At 36.6% G+C, this 27,962-nt stretch overlaps 1 protein-coding gene across 1 annotated transcript in view; it reads right to left on the reverse strand.

Moving 5' to 3' along the window:
- Window positions 1-27,962, reverse strand: part of LOC133524974 (head-specific guanylate cyclase) — a 150,438-nt gene that overhangs the window by 94,854 nt on the left and 27,622 nt on the right. The window contains exon 2 of the mRNA XM_061861148.1: window positions 5,868-6,103. Within this exon, the coding sequence (XP_061717132.1) occupies window positions 5,868-6,056 (189 nt within the window). The 5' untranslated portion in view covers window positions 6,057-6,103. The remainder of the gene's footprint in view (window positions 1-5,867; window positions 6,104-27,962) is intronic.

Raw genomic sequence — 27,962 nt, forward strand, 5'->3', positions numbered from 1 at the left:
AAATTCATAAGAATTAAGTCGATTTCAAATAGGGAAAACAGCGACTTTATTACGAAAGCTACTAATATTTCCTATGGAACCATCGTGAAAGGAATATTTCATTTAAAATGATTGTCTGAATAGCCTGAGGGAATATATGGATGCTATTAAAGTAATAACGTTGGAATTAATAATTGCCATTATTTTTTGAATGCATTTGCGTTATTGTTTCGTATAATTCAACTGCTATTTTATTTAATCACTGGTATCAATAAAAGGACTTTAAAGTAAGTAATATCGAATAGCAAAATATTTAAATATAAAAACGAATAGTGACGATTGTGGCTGAACCTAACATCATGGGAGTAAGTAAAGCCCACAGACTCCGTAGGTTGGGCCACCTTGAGAGAAAGGCCGAATTATTTATTTATCGTATGGCGGTTACACACTGGTCAAAAAAAAATAGTACAGTAAGTATTCAAAATGTACAATTATATATAAACTGACGTTCTTCGTTAGGTTTTTGAAATCTTCAACAGGTCCATTGTATTTGGTAATGGGGCACTCGAACACCATGTGGTGTATAGTCTGTTCCGGATCTCCACACTCGCACGCCGCCATAGAACGAAATATCTGGGAGTTACTCTGGATAGATCCCTAACATATAAGATTCACCTATCAAAACTCTCGCAGAAGATTGCGACCAGGAACAATCTTCTACACAAACTTTGCGGGACCAGTTGGGGGGCTTCAGCTGATTGCTTACGCACCTCAGGCATTGCGCTTGTCTATTCAGCGGCTGAATACTGCGCACCGGTGTGGCTTGAAAGAACACATGTCCACAAAGTAGACGTTAAGCTAAACGAGGCTATGCGCTACATATCTGGTACCATTCGATCCACACCCGCCCACTGGCTACCGGCATTAAGTCACATAGCTCCACCTCATCTCCGACGACTACGGGCTCTGAAGAGGGAAACTGAGAAAATCGTCAAGAATCCCGCGCTGCCAGTTCATGATGAATTCTGCGGTCCACCTCCCCAGCGACTAAAATCCCGAAATCCACCCTGTTCTGCAGCTCAGACTCTGAACAACTTCTCTATCTCAGATCGGTGGAAAACGGAGTGGTCTGCTGCTACAACAGGGCACACCACCCATGTCACCGACCCAACAAAAAAACCAAAAGGGTTTGTGTCGCTTAAATAGGCTGAGAACTGGGCATGGCCGTTGTAATTCCCTAACATATAAATGGGGTTGGAAAGATTCTCCTCTCTGCGAGTGCGGCGAGGAAGAGCAGACCACTGACCATATTTTCCAACGCTGTCCCCTTCACTCGTATTCTGGACCAGCTGAAGATCTGGAGTCAGTCACGCCTGAGTTGGTTACCTGGCTTAGCGACCTCAAGGCTATACTCTGATTGCCTTCTTTATGCATGCCATACGATTAAATAAATTGAATGGACGAAGATCGGAACGTAAAAAGAGCGTACCTGGGTCGCCTAGCAGGAGGACGTCCTATCGGACGCCCTAGGTATCGCTGGAGCGACATGGTGGAGGCGGATCTGCGCGAGCTTCGAGTCGACAATTGGCACTGTCTTGTGTCGAAGGCCAAGTCTCATTTTGGATCGCTGAGCCAACGGAGTAAGTAGGTAATAGTGATGATACGAGAATACCCGCAATTAATAATTATGAGATAGTAATTAAAGGGTCGGCAACGCGCATGTAACACGTCTGGAGTTGCAGGCGTCCATAGGATGCGGTGACTGCTTACCATCAGGTGGGCCGTGTGCTTGTTTGCCACCGTCGTGGTATTTAAAAAAAAGATAGTACTTAACCCAGGGGAAGGTGAAAGGCAGCCAATGTTATTAATATTGATATTTACATACAAGCCAACATTTACTATACTTGTATTTAGATACCTACGCCAGTAGCAGTTCATGTCGATTTACAATTCACAAGCAGAAAATAGGCTCCAAATACAGCTCTTGTTCTACACTACACAGACGCAAACTTAATTTACGGTACGACAACAAACATTTCAAAACGTTAAGGTGCGGCAACCCTTTGAATTAGTTTGAATGAAGGTCTAATTAAAGGCCGCCGACACACCCAATTGTTCCGTATCGTTTAATTGCGAACCAAGAACCGCGTGGTAAAGAGATGAGTTGTTAAAAGACGAGGCTCTTCTAGACGAGAGTTTTTTGTAAGTAGGATGCCTAAGATACTTATCGAGGCGAATGGTGGTCCCTATGACAGCTAATTTTCTGTCACGTAAAATGTTTCTACACATTTTTCGGAAGTTTTGCACAATAATATGTTTAATAAAAATACGGTAAAAATATATTTACAGTACATATGGTGCTGCTTTACTTTCCGTGCATATATCGAAACTTTAAAGAGCCATATGTACTGTTAAAAATTGTACGATACACGTACAAACAGGTAATTCGCAACTCTTGTCGATTTGAAACACTCCCTTCGGTCCTGTTTTAATTTATCACCACTGGTTGCGAATTCCTATTTTCTGCACTTGTATCGGAAATAACTAAACTCTCCCATGTTTAAAAAATAAGGCCTTTTAAAGAAATTTGAAGGAACTGTCTTAGGAATCATCATTTGACGCGACCCTTAAGAGCATGTTCAAACGTTCTATTTTTTCAAAACTGTATGATGAAAATCTTAGTAAAAGATGCACAAATCATTAGCTATAATATTCGATATCCCGATTCTCAAAAAGTTTTTAACCTTCCCATCTTTGTTTTTTAACCGGAAAACAGTTAAAGATCCACATTTTCAAATAAGCCTACCGAAGAAAAACGTTAATCATAGAAGCAACCTTGGCGGTGACAGGACCAAGACAATGAGCTGGTGAGTCATATCGGATAGTTTTCTTAAATGACTCATCGTTTTCATTGTAAATAAAGGGCTGTGTCACCAACGAGGAGTCAAGGCCGAAACGAGAGAGAAATTTGCGTTAGGAAAATGTAACTGTTCCCTTATACTACTCGTAACTACATTTCGTAAATTCAGGGTAACATTTGGATTTAGACTGCACCAGCGTTATACCTTGTTCACATTTATTCCAGTGGCATTCCAGTTCAGTGATCGAATCCAGCATTGAACTGAATCAAATCGTTTACATTAATTTCAGTCATTTTCATCATCCAGTGAATTTATGGAGACTGTTACCAAAAAAAAAATGCGTTTTCACTATTTGACGTCCAGCACTGGATTGATGCCATTGACGGTCTACATTATTCCAGTGGCACTAGATTGGGCAAGCTGGAATCAAAAGTAGAGCATCATTCCAGTCACTGTGCTGGAATACTTACTGGAATGATCATATTCCAGTGCCGGTTCACATTATAACTAGGTAATTTAATTTATTGTAATGCATTATTTTGTTGCTTTTGTTGTATGATCCAAGATGGTCAAAATGGACGTAAGACAGTTGACTGACAGTTGTGTGTTTTTATAATAAAATTAACTGAATTGTGTAATTTATTGTCACGAACATGATTATATGTCAGATGTCAGATATTTAGAGTAGATGGCAATAAGAATATATCAAAGAGGAATGTAAATAGATATGTAATAAGGGAACAAACGCTCTTAGGGCCACTTGCACCATCCCACTAACCCGGGGTTACGCGGTTAAACCGTTAACCCAGTGTCAAATTGTACTGGTAACCATGGTAACTCCAGGTTTAACTGGTTAGCCCCGGGTTAGTGGGATAGTGCAAGTATATAGAGCTTGGTTAATAATTTTACTTCAAGGCTGAGTCAAATTTGTTAATAAGATTTAAAATTGCTTAATATCGATGACATCGATAACATTCGAGTTGATATAGAATTAATCACTAGCACTGGTTCGTTTTTTCTCCCGATAAATTTTTAAAAAATAATACATTCGTAATTGTATTACACCTATAGTTGCATATTAATTATTATTATTATTTAAACTTTATTGCACAATAAAAATAAGTACAAATGGCGGACTTAATGCCTTAAGATATTCTCTACCAGTCAACCATAGGGCAAAACAGAAATTCTCGAATGTGGGTGCAGTGAGAAAAATAATTAAGAAAAAATGACAACTATAAGTGATTTTGTTTAATGATGTTAAATAATAGTTTAGTTTATATGAACCGTTTATCATCATGTGACCGTACGTTGTTAACCTTTCGACCTAGTAAAAATAATAGTTTGTGAAAAATTCCCAAGAACATTATTTTTTCACATTGCACAAAACTACTCCCGGAATTTATACTGGCATATTATATGACTATTTGATTATTATTTTTATTTGATTCTAGTTTTACTGCGTTACTAAGCACATAACTGTACCCCTAGTGTAAATAAATTCGATTTCGAAACGTGACGTACGCGTTTGCGTTTAGTCTCAATTTGTATTCGATTTAGAAAGAGCGCGCCATGCGGGACGTTTTGGAAACTCAAAATCTTATACAAAATGAGACTTCGCAAACGCGTTCGTCACGTTATGATGTCGATCAAATTTACACTAGGGGTACTGAACATTTGTGCGCTAGTCACGTATAATTTTGACGATCTTTATTATTCGCTCGAGTATTCGTTCATTCAGTTTGGACCACCCAAATAGAATAACAATGGATCGTTTGTAATAAAAACGTCTAAGATAATTATAATGTTCTTAATTGTGATTAATGATTGCACGTTTGTAGCTGAGTAGTATGTAAAAGTATTATTTTCGCTGGATTAAGTACAAAATAGATTTGTGCAAAAACGATTTAGTGAAAAATGGCAGTCGGTAGATGAAAAGTGAATGGGTCAACGACGTCCGAGAAAATTGGCGGCTTTTCTGCGGACTATACGGAAGTTAACATTTTTGTTTTAAATTTTACTGGGGTTTTAATCATACAGCATTTAAGAAGTTGGAACATGTCTATAAGGGTCTGGAAAAATGCCTTTAAACTCCATTTATTTTATGATATCCACAGGAAAGTCGCATATAACCTTAATTCAATTTAAAGTTAAGAGTTGGTTGCACCAAACCGTATGTCACTGTTAAAACGTTCGCTAAATTTTATTATATCTGAAGTTTCATCAGTCAGCTGCTGAGTGTCGTTGATCCGTCCGCCAACTGTGGTTGGTGCAGCAATGGAATTTGTTAAGAATGTCACTTAAATCTAATTTTTCCAAAAACAGAAGAAAAATTACGATAATTTGCAAAATTTTGATTACTTAGCGTAGGTAACATATTTGCGCGTATTCGGCGCGAAGTATTTCAATTTAGAGTTCCCAACAAAATTTCCGTCAACAGTGGTATGCTTTACTTATAGCATTTTTACGCCCGACCCAACGAGTAGAGGTAGTTCAAGTATGTAGGTACAAGTGGGGCAGCTACTTTATTAACTTAAGGAGTAGAACATATTATGGATGTAATGGAGAGGTCCTTTACCAGACTTTTTGACGAGACTTGACGGATTATTTTGTCTTTCTACAGATAGACAATCAAATGTTGCAAGTGGAATTTGATCCACTTCTCGGATTTATATTGAGCAAAATTGTACGTACAATGAAACCTTCAATGTCAATGTAGTGTTATGGATGTTAAACAAATAAACACTTTTTTACAGGCAGTTGATCTGGATTATGAATATTATGTCAACTGCCAACAGTGTCAATTTTTTCAACCAGTTGTCACTTTTGTCAGCTTCCATATCATACACATAACAAATCTACAATCAGAATAAGCATCAACAACCAACCGAATAAGTACATTAAGCAGAATACTCGTAAGGAGCTGGAAGATCAATTATAATAGAGATCGAATGTTGCCAAAGACCAAATTCATGTTACAATAAAAAGTGAAACATGCTTTACGCCCTAGGGTAAAATTACACTTACCGAAGGCGCAGTGAGCAGTTGCAACGCCTCACTGAGATGCTTTAGCGTCAGCGTGTTCCTCTCCTCCTCCTCATCGTTCCCAGGATGGTGTATCGAGGACTGCCTGGACCTAAACTCCGGTTTCTTGCCTCCGGAGCCGCCGTTGGCGAACTGGTGCTGCGAGGACGCTCGCCGAAACGAGCACGCCATTTTGATTTCTTAGTACTTTCACGTCATAGTTCTTCTAAGTCTTCGTTCTGTAAAGAAGGAAGACATTGTTATGGTTTCGCTTAGGGTCATTGTTTCCTATTACTCTAGTAGATATTGCCACCCTAGAAAACGTTTTTTTATATCTACTGACTTTTGTTTTTTAACTTTACTGACTTTGGACGGCTACTTTTTACAGATACAGATTTTTATTCATTCAAAAAAAGCATTAGAGAGTAATTTGAAATTGGTTATTAGTTTAACGAGTTTAATTAAACGTTTTTGAAGTCAGTTAAATTTAAGTAACCATTAACAAAAGGTATATTAAATAAAAAATGGCAATAAATATGTCCATGTTCAGCTACTAGTACCAAAACTCGTCATTTGACTATTTTGGATGAAAACTACTGGCGCCAAGTCAATTACATAACTAGAACTGGCACAAGTTTTTTGAGTTTCACGATAAGTTTGCCAATCAATTATACGCGTTGCATCTACTTAGTTACAAAACGTTTCCACGTTTTGATAACTTCTGGTTAAAGTCAGTCTCATATCAGTAGTAGTGATCGTATACACACTAATGTTCTGTAGTCTATAAATACCTTATAGACTACAGAACGGCGTGCCTCGGTTAAATCGTCTGCTTGTGTCGGATTTGGCAGTTTGACACGACACCCTTGAGAGATCAAACCTTCGGCCTACATTTTTCAAATATGCCGTCTTTTTCTACTGATAAATTGCTTTGCCAGACTCCTCTCTTTTCGGTGTATTCGCTTCCACTACTAGTAGTAGCGCCTAGGCGCTTTTTCATGGATTTCCATGTCGTTCTGTATGCGGCGAATCCATGCCAGGTGAGCCCTGCAGTCTTTTTAGTGTCGTCCGAACTTCTTTCTTTTTACTGCTGATCTGCTCTTGCTCTCCGTCGTTTCAGATGTTAATTTCTCTAAAATAGTACCGCAGCCAGACTACATGTACAGTCGCCATCAGATATATCGGAGCGGCCGAGGTACTCAAATATTTCTGAGCAGCAATAAATTTCAATAAATTCTTTACAGTAAATGAGGTCAATAACATCTGAACATCCAATTCGCCATAAATATATGAGCAGTGGTTTTTCAATTAAATCTGACCACACAAAGAGACAATAATATCTGAACACACAACTCGTCAAAGTTATCTGCACAGACAGGGTGATCATAAATATCTGAACATTTAGGGAAAATATACCTTAAGTCACTTGGCATATGATTTAAAATTCTTTAACGTAGGTACTACTACGCTCGAATACATTTTCAACACAACCACCATTCGGTTTTGTCAATGTCAAAACTAAAAAGAGATTGCTGGATGTAGGGTGTATACATACACTGCCTGAGGTAGAGCGTGACGTCATCGTGATACTAATGGCGTCCTTATCTTACTCTTAATGTGCGAAACGTGCGGCATGCATGAGTCGCCCGGACTCAGTGACTCTTTCAGATATGGCCTTTTTGTACACATTTATGTTTTTGTTGGGATCTAGTTTACATAACAATGATAATTTTAATTCCTTTTAATACCGCTGAACACATGCGTCTTGCGTGCGGATTTGTGCAGGGCCGCAACCTTGGTCGTGAAGCGAATGTACGCCCGCCGCAATCGAACACCCTCTTATAGGCAAATCGAAAATGCTATCAGAACACATTAGCTTTACGCTGCTCGCTGCTCGCTTCTCGCTAACCGTGTGCGGTGGGACAAGTGCCTTCTCATTTTCAGTTCGTAAACTAATAAAATATGGTTAAGGGCTAAATGTACGGCAAATAAGTCCATGATCCTATTTATTTTCATAGAATGATATCATTAGGAATATTAAGAGTAGTGAAAATAAAAGAGAGTACCTAATAAAACGAAAATATACCTTAGTTTGAAATATAATATTAAAATCATAAACACTACTACATGGGTAACAAAAGTTAGTATTGGGTGTAACCTCCTTCTGCATTAAGTACCGCTTGCAGCCTTCTTCTCATCGAATCGACTAGATTCTCGCAGGTAGTGCGGCCTATAAACGACTCCCACACGTTGTAAGCATGAAGTCTTAAGTTTTCCTTTGTGCGACAGCGGCTTTCGTCCCATTCTTGGACCATTTTTCCCCACAAGTTCTCGATGAGATTGAGGTCGGGGCTCTTAGCCGGCATTTTGATTCTAGTCAACACATCTCTGTTTTCATGAATCCATGCTTGTACTAATTTTGATGTTAAGATTGTTTAGTTTTTAATAAATAAAAATATTAAAATAAAAATAAAAATAAGAACATGAATTCTTAACAAAATACAAAAAATAAGCACAATTGAGGATTTGAACCCTGACGCAACGGTATATAATTATGATTTCTTATAACTAAACCGCTAGGCCATGGTGACCGACGCAATAGTAGATGAAATATTGAAAAGCATTCGTACCTATTTTAATTTGGCAGCTTCAATATTACATATATATACATTTGATACTTGCACGGAATTAATGACGTAGTGACAGATCAAAACGTGAGACACACATATGCAATGACAGTATGTTACCGTTTTCGTGAATTGCCAAAATATTTTATTCAAATGTGTCTCTTGTAACAAGACCGTGAAGTTGCTTTTCGCAGATTTATATTTTGTATACCTACTTATTTTGTAAAAGGAATATTCACTACATCTGTACGATTACATTTAAACTGTATGCTAAGTGATTTAAGGTATATTTTCCCTAAATGTTCAGATATTTATGATCACCCTGTCTGTGCAGATATTATTGTCTCGTTGTGTGGTCAGATTTAATTGAAAAACCACTGCTCATATATTTATGGCGAATTGGATGTTCAGATGTTATTGACCTCATTTACTGTAAAGAATTTATTGAAATTTATTGCTGCTCAGAAATATTTGAGTACTTCGGCCGCTCCGATATATCTGATGGCGACTGTACATAATGTCCTATTTTGATTTGACATAAAAAAAACCTTGAAGTTGTACGGCTTAAATGTAAAACACGATTTCCCAATGCACAGTATTGAATGCCCCAAGCAATCCGAGCATTCCTATTTTCGCTACATTACAAATGTCTGCAAACCAGTACTCGTAGTGCTTTGCTGAGACAGCGAGATTTACTGCAACTGCAAACTGACGGTGGTGCTCATTAAGCCTTGCCTTGTAGGTATATGTACAATGTATGATTCTGCTGTGCATTCGGTTCTTGTTAACAATTCGTTAGTTGTTTGTATCATTATAATACCTTAATAGGTATATTTTGTACACAGTGGCTACACTGTAATATTTATATTAAGCATATGGGTATAGACCTAAATGCTGAACTACCTTAAACAAATAAGGCAGTTCTGTTTTTATATGGTTATATTAATAAAGTGCTACTGTTAAATTCTTGTTCTTGAATTCGGAAACCCTCTATTGATGTAAAATCCTGACTACGATTTTGCATCACGTGCGTGATGCAAAATGTAAAAAATGAAATACTTGAAACATGAAGAAAACTATAACAGATAACTAGTAATATAACATAAGAGAGATTATCTATACCTATTTGTCTTTTTTTATGTATGATCTAGATAAATTAAATTTTACATTCAAAATTTAGGTTCCATAAAAACAATTGCTTGTTTTTACAGAGCCCGGAATTTTTCCCCCGTTTTTTGGCTGTGCACAACTTAGTATTTAAATTTATTCTGCCCAGCTCAACGAACGCTTAGTGTGTTTGTGGACTAAACATTTGCTCAACTCTCGCTACGGGCAGTTGGTACTACATTATACACATTTTAGACAAGTTTAGACTACGGTTGAATCAGATGTGCACATAAGTTAGAGTGGGATATAATCCACTTTTTCGAACCAGAACCCTTTTTCTTAGTTACTGCACTAATAGACAGATGATAAGAGTACAAAAAATCTTGCAAAAATACATGCCACATACGGAAAGAGCGGTCAGGGTAACATTAGCCGTATTGAAATTTTAAATTGCAGTCCAAAAACCTATCTATTAGACAATCGTTAACATTTTTTCCCATATTGTCATCATTGCACAATACCATTGCATCGGAATTGCGTATTGTTTTAGACGAATAACAAGGCTATCTATATTCATGGGAACATTTCTCAGTTCAGTTCGTGCGCATGCCAATTTTACTACCTTGAAACATTGGAACACCGAAACTCAATCATTTTTATGTACTATTTTTTGTAGTAATAAACAGCGACGGAATATACATATATAGATAAAGTTCACACTACAATTTTGACATCGAAAAATTACACGGATATTATCACATATGGATCCCACAGTCCAAGAATGAAGCTTATGTATCCACGTGCACGCTATTGTAGATGTCAATAATTTGGAATCAGTTTAGTTTATAATAATCTAAACTCACGATTCGACTCATGTAGGTTACATCTGATTTCATGGAGCGGGCCTAATCGCATAACAAAATCGACGATCTCCTTTGGAGGAAGCATGTACATATTTATATCGCTATTCAAGCTGTAGAAAAATTACCATGATTTACGTACGTAACATACCACGCGTCCGCTGACCTTGTCGCTCATCACTGAACTGACGCAGTCCGCTTGACTTCAGTCTACCCCCATTTATTTCTTAATTACGAGAATTATGTTGTTAATGTCGTAACTAACATTTCTACATTCAAATATTATTCATGTATTAAAAAACAAAATACGTAGAAACAAGTCGTTAGTCCATAGTTTTTAGTCAACACCGCACGCTTTGTCAAGTGTACAAAAAACAAAGCAGCTACAGGCTTCGTCATCTACTAAAAAAATAATGATGTAATTCGCTTCGATTCGATGTAGGCTTTGTCAATCTTTACCACTAAACTAGGATAAGGTGTCACCCCGGACCGTAGCCGGCCCAAACGTCTCCATGACACTGGCAGCGTTGCCCCGTGCCAAGGAGATATGTTGGACCCCTGACCGCGGAGCCAACGTGACAATCGCTCAAGCTTCATAGCAATCGAAGGGCAATTGTCACTGTCGCATTAATATGGAAGGATAGAGAGACACAAAGCGTTTCGTTGTCGTAGCGATAGCGATTACCACCTTGGTTAGGCCTGCTGGTACGATCCGGAGCGAGGATCCCCATCCCTATCACCAAACTATATTTGGATTCTGAACGTGCCTAGATTATTTGCAAATTTCCCGCTATATATTTAACAGCCAATAAATACTCGTAGTTTAACCCTTCCAATAATTGAAAGTTCCTAGACTAGATTACCATTTTATTAATCGTAGTGGGCATTCGTTTAATTCCAGAGATATTGCGCAGTTAAATGTATAGGAAAGCCATTAAGGCGGGCGGGTTCGCTCGGAATTTATATTGTGGTTCCGCAGACATTATAGGTATGTTGTCAAAGGCATTGGGGTGATAGTGGCTGAATACTAAAATCTACTGAAATTGCTTCGGTGGTTCTAATTATATTTAAGTGCCTAATAAAATGCATTAATTTGAGGAAAAAATAATTCTGACTACTGACCGCGGCGCTAATGATCAATAAAAAAAGAAATATTTAAAATATATATTTAGTTTTTCAAGGAACAAGATATTTAGAAGAACTTAGGAGGAAACATATTTAATGTATTTTTTCTTCAATAATGTCGCCATTATAACAATAATAAAAAGTTAAGTTTTTATTAGAGGTGGTCAACAAATTATAATATCCGGGTAAAAACCATAGTCAAAAGAAGAAATATCATACTTTTGTCTTTTCCCAGAAGACATGCGTACCAATTAAGAATAGTAGGTACCTACATAATACTAAAGGTGAAAATAAACTAAAAATACTCAATAACAACAAATATGCGAATATGTATTTTCATTATCCATTAGTTCCGACTTAGGCAGCATTTTAACTGATTTCTAAAATTGAGAAAAAAATAATAATTTACGAACAGAAAATTAATTTCTTGATTATAGTCTGCGTCGTAGCTTGTTGCTAAATGAACCTTTTTTTACGTGAGCAAGTAACACGACATCATTTGCACAATATACAGACTAATGCAAATCCAATGGTGTCCTTATCAGATCTGGCCCCCAAACAGGCCTATTACTGTCAATTGTGTGGCCTAAACACCGTTGCCGACTGTTGCGGGCATTGTGCCGTCTGTTGGAAATTAGAATCGCCTAATGCTTGGTATACACAGAATGGTGAAAAAAAGTGTGTGTGCGTGTGTGGACTGTGCGACTGGAGCTAACTTTTTACCAACGATTATTTAAAAAATATATATATTTTAGGTCTTACACCATATGCCATCAAATTACAATATAAAATGAAATAATATAATTGATTAATAATTAAAAATATAACATTAAATTATTGATTAAATACATATAGTAATTATTAAATATATAATATTTAAGATCAAAACTCCGCAAATTGACAGTTGTTATTTGTTGACATCGAATAAATAAAGTGTTCCTTGCAGCCGTTGCTAGGTGGTTCGAAAGATATTTTCATACCCCGGGCTTATAAGTGTAATATGAAAATCTGCTAAACTCCAATTATTATATTTTAGTCAAATGACAACACCGTGACATGTCATTTTATTTTGTAAACCTTTGTTATATAAAAATTTAAACATCCACCGCTTCGGGCAAGACTCGAACTTGCGACATTTCAGAACATCGGCCCGATTGCTCTTGACCAACTTCGCTACCGAAGCTTACCAGAAGCGTGCGAATTCTCCGATTCCTTTCTTTTTTGTTTACACGCCTTAGGGAGGCGCATAGCAACATCTACCGTAAAGGCACCGGAGTTAAGTTATATTGAGAGTTCACTTATAACAATGTGCGTTTCCCTTAAATTTAAAAAAATATAGTATAGCTCGCAGATATATCTACTTCATAAAAATTTGTTTATATGTTGTAAAATTAGCATGATCAACTTTCAAATTTTAAACATTAGGTACCGATCTTTGTCTTTACACTCCTAACTTTTATAATAATTAAAGATTCTAAAAAAATTTAACATACACAAAAAAACTGTGTATGTTTTTAATAATGTTAATATCCGGAGAGGAAAATGAGGACTACATTTGTATGAAAAGGCGGTTTCGTGGTGGCCGTGGCCTATGCTCTTAACTGGACCGATTTATCGTTGCGCCTGTGAAAACACCAGTTTGTAAAGGCCTTATATACTTACTATATTTTTTATAGGCATCGCAGATGCGGGTGTGAAGGCCGCCAAGCTCAAGTGGGATTAGGCGGGATGCATCAGTAGGATGCACCCGGACAGATGGGCCAAAATAGCGACCGAACAGATCACCCGAGGCAGAGGCAGGCTAAAAACGAGATAGCGAGACGACCTGAACTCATTTTGTGGCGACTCGCGAAAAACAGGGGAGGCCCTTGCCCAGCAGTGGGACACAATGTAGGGTAATAAAATAAAATAATGGACTTGAGAGCGGTGTTGCCCGTAGCCAACATCAAGTAAAAGAATAAAGCTTACTATATTGTAATATACTTACTGCGACAGCTTTAGGATTGGATCACATCAATCATGTAAATAATGTGGTTAGGACGAGATGTTCATTTTAATAATGGACTTCGTAATTGAGTCCACTCTCGTTAAGCTGGGATCAATGTAGGCGGATCGTTTTAGCAGAATTGTGACATGCTAAAAGTTATCTCGTAATAATCTAATAGCCATCTTAAATATTAAAAAATATAAAACACTTATTTTTAAAAAGAAGTAAAAACAACGTATTAATCGAATATTATGTATATATATTGAACGACACATTGACGATATATTGAGCTCAACAACGGTGCAGAGTGTTAGGGTCGGCAACGCGCATGCAACACCTCCGGAGCTGCATGCGTTCATAGGCTACGGAGACTGCTTACCATATGCTTGTATGCCACCGACGTGGTATTAAAAAAATGAAGATGGGGATGTAATATAAACAAAGGGTTGCGCAAATGCGAAGTAAATAAATAATAACAGTTAATTATGGAATGGCTTCTTATCAAAGCAGTTAAGCAAAAATCATAAAAAGCTAATAAGGAAATTTCATTTTATGTTATACACCGTGTTTTTATTGAATTGCGTTAACTCCGGGGTTTCGGTAAGTACGTTTAAGGAAACTAAATGGCATAGTTAATTTTCAAAAAAAATATTTTTTTTTGTTTTTTTTTTACTATTTTTATTTTTATAAAAAGTAAGTAAATGTTGCATATAGCGTTGTTGTAACACGGGCATTACATTTAACTCAACCAAACAATTGAAAACTGTGACATATCAATGTCATTTCTAACATCGATCGTCCGAGATAGTACGTACGTTTAGTAGCAAATGTATGAACTCGCACTAAACACTAACTAATAAGTAAACAGGTCCTAAAGCAAGTGTACACGCTCGTAAGGGCCTTATAATATAAAAATTTATGATTGATTATCTCTGAAATGGAGTTAGTTAGAATATCGGTATCTTTGAGAAAGTTACTTAATTTAAGCTCAGGAATGCACCCTCGAAATTAACGCAAATCAAAAAAAACACGGTGTATATGGTATTTGTCGGTTTTCTTTCTTTTGAAGTTTTTCGCTAGTTCACATATTATGTTTGTCTTTCCTAGACAGCAAATGGTATGTATTTAATTACATAATATTTGGCTTATAAGTCTCAAGCAACTAATTGGTACGATTGTTTTGAAAATAAATGAAAAAATGATATTTTTAAACCCTTTAGTGTACGCCAAGCCTAACCCACCCGGAAACCAGTGAGTGCTCGCCTTTACCGAGTGCGAAATTATTCCTATCTCACTTACGCACTGCGGCTTAACTCAAATCCTGTTGAATAATGATGTACTTTGACCACAGATCACTTTCCTACTATTTATTCTACCCACAAATAATCACGCGTAACAGTCGTAACAGCCAGTAATGGTGGTTGCAGAAAGCAAATGAAGGTCAAATACGGCGTTGTCTGAACAAAAGATTTCCTTTGGCAGAATTAATGTTTCTGTTCCGATCCGATGTATTTAAGAAGTGTAGCCACCCATATTCAGCGTTCCGCGTAGCGTGGGCGACGTCCGAGGCTAATTATAATTGTTTAAGTTTAGGTTCTAAGTCAAGTTTGGTGTCATTTTCAAGGTTTTTGGGATAAACATATTTTTTTGTTTTTTCCGAGACTCTTCTCTTAAAATAAGTTTTTTTTTCGTATTCTATGTCTTTGCTTCCGAATTTTGTCAATATTATATGGCACCATAAATCAATTGGGCATCCCCGATTTATACGAAAACGATACCAAACTTGCCCTAGTAGTAAGCTTCTAAGGTATGTTTATAATAAAGATAAAGCATAGCATCTACTAGAAATCTTTTTATTTGTCTTTTCAATTATAAATTTGTAGTTCTGGGAACACCTACACATGAGCTGTAAAAGCAACAGATTTGCGGGTACGTACTACTGTACAGTTAATCAGTACACTAGTACAGGTAGATAATATACTATACAGGGTGATTCATGAGACGTGAGCAGGATTAAGCATACACAATCAGTAAATGTTAATGAATCGTTCACCATCATATTTAAGTAAAACAATCACTCTTTTTATCTGGTATTTAACTTTTTGTTAAGGACAAATTTGATTATCTACAATCATGGACACCCTACAACACTTAATTAAGAAAGATAAAACCTCTTTAACCGTTATGACAGCAGTTTGATTATGAAGAAAACAAAATGTCACACTTGCGTGAGATACGATTTTTCAAAAGTAACCAGACTCCGATGACATTCAATTTGTCACTTGTTATGGATAAAACAAAGAGGGTGACCATACATGGCGTAAATAAATCAAAACTATTTTTTTTGAACAGTAAAAAATTAAAGAACGTTAATCTCACAAATACTGGTACGAAACAGTTGCTTATAACTTACTGAATGCTCAAGCTTGATCCTGCTCACGTCTCCTGAATCACCCTGTATAGGTACATAGGCATAACCAAAATATAATTTTTGATGTATCAATAAGGAAATAGGTTTTTATTTTTAGAGTGTGGGGCGTCTCGTGTTTAATGTATTTTACACAGTCGTGAAAAATCCATAGTGACTTTGTTTTCGCGCAAGCACTGCCTACATAATACGGAGTCTATTTGAGGCAAATAGCCCATGAGTTCACCCAACTTTGTACAACAATATAACGGCATGGGCTCGACTCAATGGCCCCTTCCGTCCGCGATTTATATAAAAACTAAGCTTGTTTTTTTTTTTTTCACTCGTCATATTTTCTGAATGGATTACGTTTTGACTGTTTTGTTTTCGCTTTGGATGGAAAATAAATGATGATCCATTGTGCTTAGCCGACGATATGCCAATCGTTAACGCTCTGTGGCGTAACGTAGTCGTCTCTCTCTATCACTCTTTCGTATTAGTACGACAGTGACAGTTGCATGTCGTTCGCTACGGAGCATTAACGATTGGCATATTAGCTACGCTGCCAGGTCTGTTTAAATCACGTGCCTTGGTGATTAGTGTTATTTGCCCTTATACCTAGGTAACATAAGTAGACACTGTCGACTAATTAACAGCTAAGAAGCTAAAAGCAGTAGTGCTGTTAGCTTCTTAGCTGTTAATTATAATCAGTCACCTTTCTCCCATTTTTTTGCACTTTAATACAAATGGCGGACTTAATCCCGTAAGGCATACTCTATCAGTCAACCACTGGACGAAAAAGGGACGTTTGTTAGGTCATTATTAATATTCAGATAAGTGGAGACAGCTCAGTGGCACAGAATCGCATTTTTTTCTAGCCAGACAAAAATTAACATGGTAGGCAATTTTGAAGAAAGTTTATTTAATATAATTCGTAGTGCACTTTCTGTCTCTGTTCTTGATGTACAGTCAGCGTCAAATACTTCGTAGCAGTCAAAGTAGCCAAATAGTTCGGTACACCATATATTTAGTATTTTACGCTGACTGTACCCGTAAGTATATTGAGAGCGTCTCTGCTAACTGCCGCTGTTGTGCACGAAGCGGGTGAGCGGGTTAACTAAAAATACTTAGTACGTTCACGTCTGAAAATATCGATACGAACAAAGTGCCAAAAATATAAAATAAATATAAAAATACCCTACCCTAATATATGGGCCATAAAGTCGTGTATACGTATTTTTGACACTCCGATAGTGTCGATGTTTTCAGACGTGACTGTACCTACAATGGCATCCACTTGCGTGCGCCCGTTCCGTGCACCCGCGCCACCTAGGGGACGCCCTAAAAGTTTAAATGAGGCTTCTGTACATAATTTTTTCTAATACATCACATAGTTACTGATGTCATATTTCGAGAGTGGCAACTGAAATATCACAGGAAAATACCCAGATACATCAGACATCTTGATTTATAGCTAGTGATTTCATGCTGTAGGTATTTTTTTTTATACTACGTCGGTGGCAAATAAGCATACGACTCGCCTGATGGTAAGCAGTCTCCGTAGCCTATGTACGCCTGCAACTCCAGAGGAGTTACATGCGCGTTGCCGACCCTAAACCCGCCCCCCCCTCGTTGAGCTCTGGCAACCTTACTCACCGGCAGGAACACAACACTATATTTTATTTAGGTACCAACTGACTGTACCTACATTTACTCTCCAAATATATTTTCGTTGTAACGGCGTTATTACCTTGACTGTAATGGTTGATGAAATATAATTTGCACTCTCGAGCAACTTGTATGTAGAATTAGTCAACTATATAATAACAAAATTCTTTTTTCATAAAATAAACAATTTATTGCCCTTCCTTTAGCAAACGGTTTGTTTGACGACTGATCTGGCCCGAGTTCGAATCCCGGTAAGGGCATTGTGTGATGATCACAGATATTTGTTTCCGAGTCATTCTGGGTGTTTTCTATGTATTTAAGTATTTATATATGTATTATATTTATCGTTGTCTGTGTACCCACAACACAAGCAAGCCTTCTTGAGCTTATTCTGGGGCTGAGTCTATTTGTGTAAGAATGTCCAATATTTATTTATTTATTTAATCCGTTAAATTAAACGGGTATTTGGTAATTAATAGTTACAGTGATTTAGTTTTTTCAAGGATGCACCTAATTTAAGGGATTTAGGGCCAGTTGCACAAACCACAATTAACGGACTGATCAACATCACTTAGTAGTGAACTATGACATTTCTCATACAATTACATTTAGCGAACGCTTTAACGGTGACAGACGGTCTGGTGTCCTTTATAGAATTACTTTGTTGTCAGTCTGTCCGTCCGTCTGTCTGTCTGTTTGTCAAGACCCTTTATTTCGTTCGGGAACGCGTAGAGGTATCGAGTTGTAATTCAAACCGTATACTCAGGTTCACAGTCCCTTGAAGCTGTGAAAAAAATCAAAGTTCTAAGTCAACGTAAAAACGGCCGATTATGCTGCAAAAAATGTATATTTCGACACTCTCAAGGGACTCAAAATTTATAGGGTAGTTCACGTAGAGCTAGAACTATGAATTGAATGTGGCAAATAATATCGTCTTACACTACAAGTACGGGAAAAAAATTAAAATCTTTATTTAAAAAAAAGGACTACTTAAATAAAAAATAAATTTCATTTTTACGAAAACGGTGGGCGTGTCGGATTCGCACTTGTCCCCAGGTTTTACTTATTCTCAGGTACGTATTAGGCCTTAGAACTCTTAATATAACTTACCTTTCATCATAATATTTTTTACTTCATAAAAAAAACAACTTGATAATTTTTTTACACATTATAAAAGTTATTTTGCTCGTATTTTTAGTCCTAAATAAACATACTTTCATGATTTCCTATAATAAACTTTGCCTTCATTTGTCGGCCCCAAGGCCCTCGGCCTTTAAATTCCCTCCCTACGGGCCCCGACTGTCGCCGCTGCTATTTACGGTAATAAGAACAAGGGAAACACCAAAATGCTTCGGCGATTATTTCTCATTCCCGAAGTCTCATTAGGGACCGCGGTATTCCCAATAGCACTGGATTTTCACCGTGTTTTATGTGTTACGGGAAATATGGCTGAAGTGTAATTTTGTGAAATTGGTAGCAGCAATGGGTTGAGGGTAGGGAAGTAACTTAATTTTAGACAACAAGCTTATCTAATATGTATGTAAGTTTATCTAACTTGAGATAACAAGTTTATATAAAGTAATATATAATCCAAGATAGAGCGGCTTGGAGAGCACTGGTGAAGAGTGTCCACAGTCGTCACGTCCCTCAGCCATGAGGATACAACAAGAAAGAGAATATATATGTAAGTATACTTAATTATAGTACATTTATGTATGTTTATTACCGTTAGTAGGTATATATTAAGTATTTATCGCTATATTGCTTGTTTTAAGTTACTTATTCTGTTTTTTTTTTGTTTAATGCCTGCACCTACTACTGTTTCTGTTAAGCCTGATGGCTGACTGGTAGAAAATGCCTTTAGGCATTAAGTCCGCAATTTGTACTTTATTTGTTATGTTGTGTAATAAAGTTTAAATAAATAAAAAAAGATATATATATACCGTATCTTCAGTACATCGGCTGCATCCTAAAACCACTCCCTCACTACACGATGGCCCAGCGCTGGACCAGACCTGTTCGTTACGTTACGTTTGTCTCTTCTTAAAATGCTTGAATAAACTTACAGAGCGTTTTTTTTTAGATTACGTCGGTGGCAAACTAGCACACGGCCCGCCTGATGGTAAGCAGTCTCTATAGCCTACGTACGCCTGCAACTCCGGAGACCCTAACACTCCGCACCCTCGTTGTGCTCTGGCAACCTTACTCTCCGGCAAGAACACAGCACTATGAGTAGGATCTATTGTTATTTGGCTGCGGTTTTCTGTAAGATTTAAGCAAAAAGCAAAATAGTTGTAACGTCCAAATCTAAGTAAAGTCTTGAGCGACACGATCCTAAAACGACACAAATAAAGATAGTTGGGTCGATCCTTCAGGTGTATTATATCTGCCAATTTTATTTATAGGCAGTCATAAAACGTTGTTTACCTGTGTAATAAAATGTAATGTGGGTATCGCATGCTCGGCAATATAGTTTTTAGGGCTTCTCCTGTTTTTTTTGCCGATAAAATCCCCCTTTACAAATCCTTATGGGAACTATTCCACCGCAACTGCGCAAAAAATCACCCCGTGGAAAAATTCTGCAATCGATGTTACTTTAATGTATGAACATAGCGTAACTTATTATGTCTTGTATTGTAGCACTCAGATGATCTTAGTGGATATTGAGGTGTTTTTTACAATGTAACGCTAATTTATTTAAAAAATCCTTTATTTGAATAGCCTTTCAACAAGCACTATAGAAAATTAATTAAACTCAACGATTGCTAATTAATTAAACCCAACAATTGTTATTTAACAGTTCACAGAGATTTCTGAAAAATAAAGTTACTCTGCGTATTTAAGTTTTTAACAGGTTGATAAAAAACAATAGTTTAGGGTCACCAATCACTAAACCGGGGTTAACAGGTTAAACCTGGAGTTACCATGGTTACCAGTTCAATTACACTGGGTTAACGGTTTAACCGGTTAACTCCGGGTTAGTGGGATGGTGCAAGTGGCCCTTAGTAGTGAAAAAATAATTGGGGAGATACATTCACTTTATAAGTATAAGAACGACTTCTTAAATCGTATTTTGTCTAAAGTAAAAAATAATAATTGCCTAGTTCGTGTTTTGTTCCTACATTATACAAAAACTTACGTAATAGCTAATCTTTTATTTATTGAGTCATGATAGCAAGAGCAACACGAATCTGAATTTAAATGAGTTTCTACTTAATACTGAACAAACCATAACACCCAAAAGGCTTTTGATGGACATAATTTATAACAAGGAGCAGTCTATTTGTGTTTCGGCCTCGGAGTTTAGTCCAATAAAGACATTCGAACAGTCTGTAGAACTTGGAATATTTTGCATGAAAATTTGGTACAGAATCACAAGTATTCAGCCGACGAATTTCATGGTCCATTTGAACGTTGTTTCGCAAAAGTTTTGCAAAGATTTTAGGCGCTTATTAAGGAATAGAGTTTTCTTGATATAAACTACGAACGAGGTTTTTTATGAGATTTACTTTTTCTTTTTCCACCTTCTTCTTTTTTATATTTAAACCTTTGTAATTGTACGAATAAAACGCAAAAAACTTGTACTAATATTATTTAATTTAACCAAATTGTTTCGGTTGACACATACTCCGCTCGATTTGTGAGAATCATTAAAACAATCACAATACATATAAATCATCCTTGAAATCGAGCTGGATAGTTACATAGGTAGCATCAAAAGTAGCGAATTAGACTATATTTAGTACACGAGTATACTGTGGCAGACACTTTTGAACGCTTCTGCTGCTATTGATACTGACTGTATCAATCACCGGTATAGTTCGTGTCATCTAGGATGACTCGCAGATTTGTCAAATCTAACCTTAAATAACATGGCAATACGAGTCAGGGCAAGCGTCGTCACGAATGACACGATCTAAACAAAGTAATTAAATACAGTGAAAGGTTCAAGGCTACCCTAATACAAATACCAGACTACTATAGGAGTCAACGGTCTCAGTTCAAGTGCTGTAACCGGAGCAAGCAGTTAGTAGACTCCAAGTATGAACGATAAAGTTTCACCCCAACTGCATCAGATGTTTGAACTGCAGCACGAATTTAGATGTGGCATTGTATTTAAATTAAATATGTACCTAATGCACCTATTGAACATGTACATAATGATATGAATACCTTCATCGATGTTATAAATATATTCTTATATTGATTTGTAATATTACTAATACGTTCCTTTTACGGGACGGGAAAATCATACTCAATCAAAATTTTAAAGTCTAAAATAATTGTAAAATCTATCTGAAGACTAAAAAAGCATTGGAAGCCTATCGTAAAACCTCGTTTCAGAGTTTTTCAGAACTAGTGTACATACGATATGTCATTTAATATTTACGTGTCGCTTTTCGGTGAAGGAAAACATCGTGAGTAAACTACATTTCCTCATTCAGATGGCAGTCGCTTTCGTAAAACCTAGTGCTTACGTCACTTTAACGGGTTTCGTTACCAAGCGGACTCCAGGTTCCTATGCCAGATATATGTTGAAACGAAATGCTTTAACGTTCTATAAGAGCCCAAGCCATAAAGTAAAGAGCACATACAAACATCGCCTGAACAAATGTTTAATTTGAGAAACCCTTTAGTTAGAAGTTTCGGCTTAAGTTCTAAAGTTTGGTCGAATAGATACGTGTAATCAAATGCTATCTTCATACTGTGCGTACTATTTGAATACTAGATTTCGCTAACGACTGCGTCCGCATATAGGATTTATTAAAAGCAGTATCAGACATCAGGTTGATAGAGACCTCAGGCTGAATGCAGAAGGAAATCGCACAAGACAGGGCGCGCTGGCGCCAAGACCCTCTTTGGGTCACAAAACCAACGGAGTAAGTAAGTCCCGAAGTAAGTAAGGCCACCATTTATTTGTACCACGGCTAACAATACAACTATTAATCAGTCTGTTGGAAAACAGTTATTATAGCCTAGACGCTAGCAACTCGCGCGGTGTCACACTCGCGGCTGTTACTTGTACAGTAGCAGCGACATCAAGACATAGGCCCTCAGCACACGGAGCGTAAGCGTAAGAGACGCGTAAGCGCATGGTAAACGCCCGTAGAACTCGTTCCACGCTCGCTCGCGCTACGAGCACGGACAACTTCAAATAAGTCCGCACAACAATAGCGTCCTTACGACAGACGTAGCGTAATACACGCGTATAAAACAAAACTTCTGACATAATCAAACAATAAAAAATCTTCATCTGACGAGAATGTAAGATCGTCGATACATCCGCCGAAGACATCTGACATCGGCGACTACATCATTTCAACTAAGTAGATTTCACTTATAAAACGATTACGTGACGCCTACGCGACGCTTGGTCCCCAGAACTCTATGCGTCTCGTACTCGTAACGCTTTTACGATACGCTTACGCTTGCGCTGTGTGTTCTGTTGAGCGGGCCTTAAGTAGACGAAGATCTCAGTATATTTTTGTCTTCCAAAAACCGTCCATTTATGACTGACAATTATCTGACACATGTCACTGACAGAGGCAGCTTTCACTATTACCCAATAAACAATTATTAATAAAAAATGTGATTAGCTAAAATAAAGTTTCAAATATTAAATTTCTTGCACAGTATTTGACGTGGCATATTTTTAAGCTCTAGTCATACTTCTAGAATTATTCCAGTTCGTAGTACAGATACTCTAATTATTCTAGTTCGTAGTACAAATTCGCTCGTTTTACGCTGTCAGAAAGAAACATACGATGTAGTCCCTCAATGAAATATTGGCGAATAGTTCATTCCATTTATTAATCGCCTTCTATCTTCCATCCACCAACAAAGGAAGAAATTATGATAGCTTTTGCTATTAGCTAATACCTAATCCTAATTCAAATATTATTACGTGCAGCGGCTTTGTAATGTTTATCAAAGTAATGTGTAGGTATCTATTGTAATTTCAATACCGACAAACACCCAAGTCCAAACAACTTCAAATTGCGAATAAATCGTAAATTTAAGCGAACATGTTCCAGAATACGTAATGTCTTCAAATTATCAATGCCGTTCAAAATTGAACTTTAAGCCAAACCTCAAAAATACAAATCGCAATATAGTCTAAATAGTATTTATGAGCTTCTCAAAGTTACATGATTCTGCCGAATAAAATATTTTCAAGATGTAGATATTCTGTTATTAGCCTGCAAGGAGTTGACTGTCTGGAATTTGGTATTCAAATACGCCATTTTAGAATCAAGGTTAAAAGTATCGGAGTTGCGGCCTTACGATATACAATATTTCTACATAACTCCAAGCCAAGCCAATTTTCGAAACATTTTTCTCGACAGGGAGTTCCTTCTTAGAAATATGACCTGACGTTGTAAGTATACCTAATATGTTGGAAATAACAGTAATTTTTCAATGATTTGAGGCTAGACACATGTGTATATTCATGTCAACAGGACATTCATGTATCCACTAAGGGATATGAATGTAGTATGGGATATGTGTATATAGATCGGAAGATCAGCGCTGGAAGTCGCCAGCAACATGCTGAGATGAGGCCATTTCGTGGGACTTTATTCTTTCTATGTTTTTCTTATACCTATGTTAATTGTTTGTAAGCTTACGAATAAGTATAGTTCTATTTCTTTTTCTATATAGTGGTAGGGTCGCCATAAAAAAAACGAATATCCTGACATAAGTCCGGACATCACCTAAATCCTGGCAAGGAAATATCGGACAGTCATTACTCTAACATCCCAAACGTGCCCATCAAATCACTTATACCAAAACCTTTCATGGGCCACTAGCCCCTTAACTCTGCCGCCATATGCTATTGCTACGGTACAACTTTCCCATTCCTCTGCCCATCTTCTGACTTTTATCTAGCTAGGTGAGGTTTCTCGAAAACCCTAACGCTCTGATTTGCTAGAATAGCGGTGCTGTCATATAAATCCTAGGAATCCAGAACTTTACACGCAAAGGACCGAAAATCCTGACACCGGCTGACTACCGGCAATCCTATATGATGGTGGTATACTTTCAAAATACGTTTGCAAATCGAGATAATAATGTTTGCCAAGTTGCATACACAATTACGCATAGGTACTATAACTGATAATGTAAAAATGTTATTGAAGCTTTAGATCAGACGCTTTTGGGCAAATATTAGAATAATTACGAATTTTTGCAAAGATTATTTTTCGGAAATAATGTTAGTGTTTCAATATTTTGAAACAATACAGAGATTAAACTTTTATTTTTATTTTGCGAAATATGATACACCCCATAAAAAAGTATAGTTGGCAACCAAATCTACAACCAAAAATTTTACTTAAACTTGACACTTATCATGGGTACTGTATCACTACTTTAACAGTTTACGTTTCAAGCACTGATTAGTAGTGATTAGAGAGAGACTTTTACAACAGCTTTAATTTATCTACCAATTGATGCTAATCTTATCGCTTAAGATTAAACCAGAGCCATAAATGACTCATCAAAACAAAATGGCGCTCCAGTCGTAACGGTCCCCATAAAGAGACAAATAAAATATATAATAAACCTAACATACTCGTACGGATAGCGGTTACGCATGAACAATATTTGCACGATTTTATTTATCGTTCCAGCTATTTTCATGGTATATTTGTACAGTAAAATGGTTAAATGTAATGGTCGCGTTTTCATTATTTTAACCGGTTTTACTTCATGTTTTTGGGTGGATCAACTTATTACTTTGTCGCGTTGTTCATGGAACAGTAGTGGTACAGTTTATTAAAAGAAATGTATATCATTCTACTAACGTGATTAGTATACGGACCATTATGGAAAATATGAATTGTAAATTTAAATATCATAAAATCAGGATTACATATATATGTAGTTGTCCAGGAGAACCTAACCGTGGCAAAGAAAAAGAGTGACACTAAATTAACTAGTTGATTGTTAACCAAGGGATAAAGGCACCCATTTCTGTCTAGGTAGATTGGCGCTCGAACGCAGTGAGAGCGTTGATAGTCTAAGACTAAAATGTTGCTTTTCACCCGAGTTAAACACTCTAATTTTTATTTCGAATACGAGAAAAGTAAAATCCCTGTGTATTTAAAAAAACACGGTTAAGTATAAACTTCGGTAGTATTTCTATTTTCTTGAAGGTACTTTCAATTATCAATTATATATAGAAATAAATTTATTTATGGAATTGGGAGTTAATAATCAGAATGGTAACTGTACAAAAAATACATTTAAACCCAAATTTTTAATTCTTCTTCTTCTGGTGCCATGCCCAGTCTAATAGGCGTCGGCGGTCAGCATGGCATTCAGCTCTCTGGTCTATGCCAAACTCTTGACAAAGGGTGGTTGCGTCTTTTGTATGCGTCCAGTCTTTAATGTTATCTATCCCTTTATTTCTAGGTCTAACTCCCCCTCTTTTCCCTCATGCTTTCCCTCGATAATTGTCTGCAATAAGTCGAATTTCATATTTCTATAGATGTGACCCAGATAAGCTGTTTTATTTTTCTTAATGATGTTTAGTATGTCTGGTTTCTTTCTCATTCTATGTAGTACTTCTTCATTCGTAAAGCCACATGTCGAAGGCAGCAAGTCTGTCTGTTGTGTATTTCTTCAGCGTCCATGCCTCCATGCCATATAGCAGGATAGATATTATGTAGCATTTGACGAGTCTCCACCTCAATTTGATATTTATGCTTCTATTGGTAAACAGTGATTTCATTGATATGTGTTCCTAGCGATTTTTATTCTTATTTTAATCTACTGGTCTGGGTCCCAACTTTCATTGAACCACGCTCCTAGATATCTATACTGTTTAACTTTCTCTATGGCTTGATTATCAATTGTTGGGTATGTTTTGTCTACTCTATAGGGAAATTTGGAAACTACCATGTACTTTGTCTTCTTTATTATATTCATTTTCAGTCCTAAATTCTTTAGTGAGGTATTTAACTTGTTGATTAGTATTTGAGATTAGATCTTCTATGTTATTAGCTAAAATGGCTGTATCATCATAGATTGTTAATGTTTCTTCCATTGATCTTTATACCTTCCTCTGCTTCATCGAATGCTTCTTTGAATGCGTGTTCTGAGTACAAGTTGAAAAGCGATGGGGATAAGACACAACCTTGGCGAACTCCTTTAAGTATATGGATGTTGTTTGTGCTACTATAATCTCATTTTACGTTTGCTGTTTGATTCCAATGAAGATGTTTTATAATTCTCTTATCCTTGCTATTTATTATTTGCACTAGTGTGTCGTGTTTACGTTATTGAATGCTTTTTCAAAGTCGATGAAGCAGATGAAGACGATCTCATCCATTTCTAAACATTTCTGAGTTAAAATCTGAATTGAAGTTAGTGTTTCTCTGGTACCAAGACCATTTCTAAAACCAAATTGTGTGTCACTAATTTCTCTGTCTATTTTGTAGTATATCCTGGTTAATATTGATTTTAAAAATATTTTTAGGGCGAGGCTCATTAGACTTACTAATCTGTAATCTATATTCGTAACACGTTTTTGCATACCCCTGGGTGTTATGAAGGTAGAGTGTAGCCAGTCAGCTGGCATCCTGCCAGACTCTTATATTAAATTAAATAGTTTTGTCAATACTTTAATGTTCTTTTCTGAATGTAATTTAATAATTTCGACGTATATACCATCAGAGCCCGGCGCTTTGCCTGATTTCATGTTCTGTTTATTGTTTGTTTTCTAATTGTTTTCGTAAATTCTTTTTTGTGTAAATTGAAAATATCATGTTTCTTTTCTAACTCTTCAATTTCGCTGCATCTACTTTGTAACCAGTTATCTCTAAGGTGATTTATTTTGGATTTGAAATTGAAATTTAATTGCTTATCGTAAAAAAAAGAAAAAACGTACTTAGAAAGTACAGTGCTCCAGAGCAGAAACGTATTATTTCCTGCACACTTTTTAGAACAACATCGGGTGGTGCAGAGCATCAGAAATGAAAAAAATGTTTCACCTTTTTACGCATAAGTACATAATTATTATACTAATAATTATCACTATCAGTTATCTGATTATTGTTGCGTAACTTCAAATGGAGTTTAAATTAATCTTAAGCCTCTTAAGGTGACGTTTGGATTAATTATCAATGCCTAATCGAAAACACGGGTTGCCCCAAATATTTTGTTTTTCTCAGAGCAAAAAAACACGTATAAAAATGCTATAGGTAAAATCGTGAACACGACAAATTGAATCTCATTCAATTTACTAACCCGCTTGTAAAAACGATTGATACGTACCTACGCAGATAGGCACTCGATCAAATAAACTCGTCT

The sequence above is a fragment of the Cydia pomonella genome, chromosome 14 (assembly GCF_033807575.1).
Source record: "Cydia pomonella isolate Wapato2018A chromosome 14, ilCydPomo1, whole genome shotgun sequence".
Lineage (NCBI taxonomy): Eukaryota > Metazoa > Arthropoda > Insecta > Lepidoptera > Tortricidae > Cydia > Cydia pomonella.